At 36.6% G+C, this 2,598-nt stretch overlaps 1 protein-coding gene across 1 annotated transcript in view; it reads left to right on the forward strand.

Moving 5' to 3' along the window:
- The window catches only part of CUL5 (cullin 5), an 87,977-nt gene that overhangs the window by 73,286 nt on the left and 12,093 nt on the right, over positions 1–2,598 (forward strand). Inside the window, exons 15-17 of the mRNA XM_019524651.1 lie at positions 391–566; positions 688–849; positions 1,604–1,722. Coding sequence (XP_019380196.1) covers positions 391–566; positions 688–849; positions 1,604–1,722 — 457 coding nt within the window. The remainder of the gene's footprint in view (positions 1–390; positions 567–687; positions 850–1,603; positions 1,723–2,598) is intronic.

Here is a 2,598-nt window from a genome sequence, read left to right on the forward strand (position 1 = left end):
TTTTTCAAGATGAGACTACATAATGAAACACAATTGGTTCCTCATCTCTTTGTGTTGGTGGTTCTATAATTTGGGGTTTTTTTTAAATTGTTCCAAATTACTTAGCACTTTATCACACCTTCCTTCTTTGCAACAGTATTTATCCATCTCAAGAAATCTCTATGCCATGTCAGTGGTGGTTAGATAGAAGATGAGCAGGAGTATTGAAAACTAGAGGCATCTAAACAAAACTTGTGTGCCTTTCTGTCATCTTAAACTCTAATTAGTTTTGATGATTTGGTCCTCACTGGCTTAAAAGTTTCCGATTTTTGAAAAGTTAATTAAAGTGTACCTTTTGTATTTAATCCTAATGTATCTTTAGATTCATGTATTTTAACACTGTCTTTATAGCTGATTCTGTGAATATTAAAATTTTAAATGCTGGTGCCTGGTCTCGAAGTTCTGAAAAAGTGTTTGTGTCACTGCCTACGGAATTGGAAGATCTTATCCCCGAGGTAGAAGAGTTCTACAAAAAGAATCATAGTGGCAGAAAACTGCACTGGCACCATCTCATGTCCAATGGAATTGTAAGTATATGAACTTTACTGGGTTCATTTTTATTGTCTAAACTTCATTATTTATCCACAGTAATGAAAAAAAAAGCTTGTGTTCAAAACGTTTGTGTTCATCAATTCTTTTGATCTACAGATAACGTTTAAGAATGAGGTTGGCCAGTATGACTTGGAGGTAACAACATTTCAGCTGGCTGTGCTTTTTGCATGGAACCAAAGACCCCGTGAGAAGATCAGCTTTGAAAACCTTAAACTGGCAACTGAGCTCCCTGATGCAGAACTTAGGAGGACTTTATGGGTATTTCCCTTTCAGTTGAAACAGATTGCTACTTGATTTTAATTTACTTACACGCACACCTCCACCCCCCAATTATTCATTTCAATATTTTTAAAGTACTAACTCTCTGAAACTGAAGAGTGAAGACTTTTTCAACTAGTTGTCCAGTGATTCTGGTGCTTCCTTGTATAGCCTTGACCTGAAGGAACACCTTCATGCCAGAACTGCCGAACTTAACTTCTGATGGCAGTTAGGTCTTTCTGGCCAGGTGTGGCCTACAGGACCAAATCATAATGATGTCTTTCAATGGGATTGGTCAGATTCTAGGAACACAGAGGTATCTGCTTAAGTGTATTTTATATAAAAGTAAGTTAATTTTAGGGGGTAAACATGTGTAATTCACTTAAATCAACAAAAATGGAAGAAATTATACATGAATCATGTAACTAATGGAACTAAACTTATGTAGCAGTGAGTTCATGTACTTAACTCTTTGGAATGCCCTTGTTTATATCAACTTGTTTTCTACATCTGTCTTTCAGAAACAAGGTACCATATATCAGTGTGCGTTAATATTGTTCACCTGTATTAATTGATTCTTGCCATCAGCATACCTGATATTTTTATGAAGTAAGATTATGTAATTCCTGCACAAAGTAGCTTATAATATAGCTAATGGTTGCACGTCTTGTTCAAAATGATTGGTGCTGTGTCACTAGCCTGATATTTTTTATTTTCATGGGCTTCTTGCTTTTTTTTTTTCTTTTCTCTATAGTCTCTTGTAGCATTTCCAAAGCTGAAACGTCAGGTTTTATTGTATGAACCTCAAGTCAATTCACCCAAAGACTTTACAGAAGGAACCCTCTTCTCAGTCAACCAGGAATTCAGTTTAATGTAAGATATATGAAAATTAACATACCGTGTGCAAAACCTTATTACTAAAGGAGTTTGTTTTAAATTAATTTCTTAATTGTGTAGTGATGAGATGCAGAATTTGAGTTTCTGCTAACTTGTGGTTATTTGTAGGACTTCAAACAGCACTGATGTGCTAAGCAAATTCCATTCTTCTTGGCTTCTATTTCTTCAGCTGTTACAGAAGCAAGAATATATATATGTTCACTTCCTTTTCTAAATAGTTCAATGTTTCTGTGCACTGTTAAAATCAGGCTTGCTGCAGTATTCTCTTTCCAGAAAGTGGCCATGTTTCAGTGATAAATGCTGAGATTCAGTACTATTGCTTTGAGATCCCTAAGGCTGAATAAAATTACAAAAATAGGACCTCTCTAACATGTTTAAAAATGCACTGAGCAAAATTGTTTAGAAGATTTTTTTTACCTAATTTTATTATTAATAACTATGAGTAGGACTTGTTGCTTGCCATGGAGGTCACCAGATTCTGAACTTCATTCTCACTGGCTTTTTTGGCCTCTGGGAGTGGGAGAAGGGAGCACAAGGAGGGGAGGAAAGAGATGGTGACAGTTGTTTGCATTTTCCCACTCAGTTTCCTATAGCGGGTTACAGATGCCTCTGTGTGGAGTGTGCTGTTAATTTATGGAACTCATTGCTGCAGGAGGTTATAGAGGCACATAGCATATCCAAGTTCACAGAGGGACTAGACAAACTCATGGATGATGAAACAAAACAGTCACACAGGTATCTTCTGACATCCCTTAACCAATGATGGATGACAGGGAGATTATAAACAGGACAGATCATTCTGGATGCACTGTTCATACATTCTTTCTCTTAGGGCATTTGGGGGGGGGGGGG

This window comes from Gavialis gangeticus, unplaced genomic scaffold (assembly GCF_001723915.1).
Source record: "Gavialis gangeticus isolate Ggan-Ray unplaced genomic scaffold, GavGan_comp1, whole genome shotgun sequence".
Taxonomy (NCBI): Eukaryota; Metazoa; Chordata; order Crocodylia; family Gavialidae; genus Gavialis; species Gavialis gangeticus.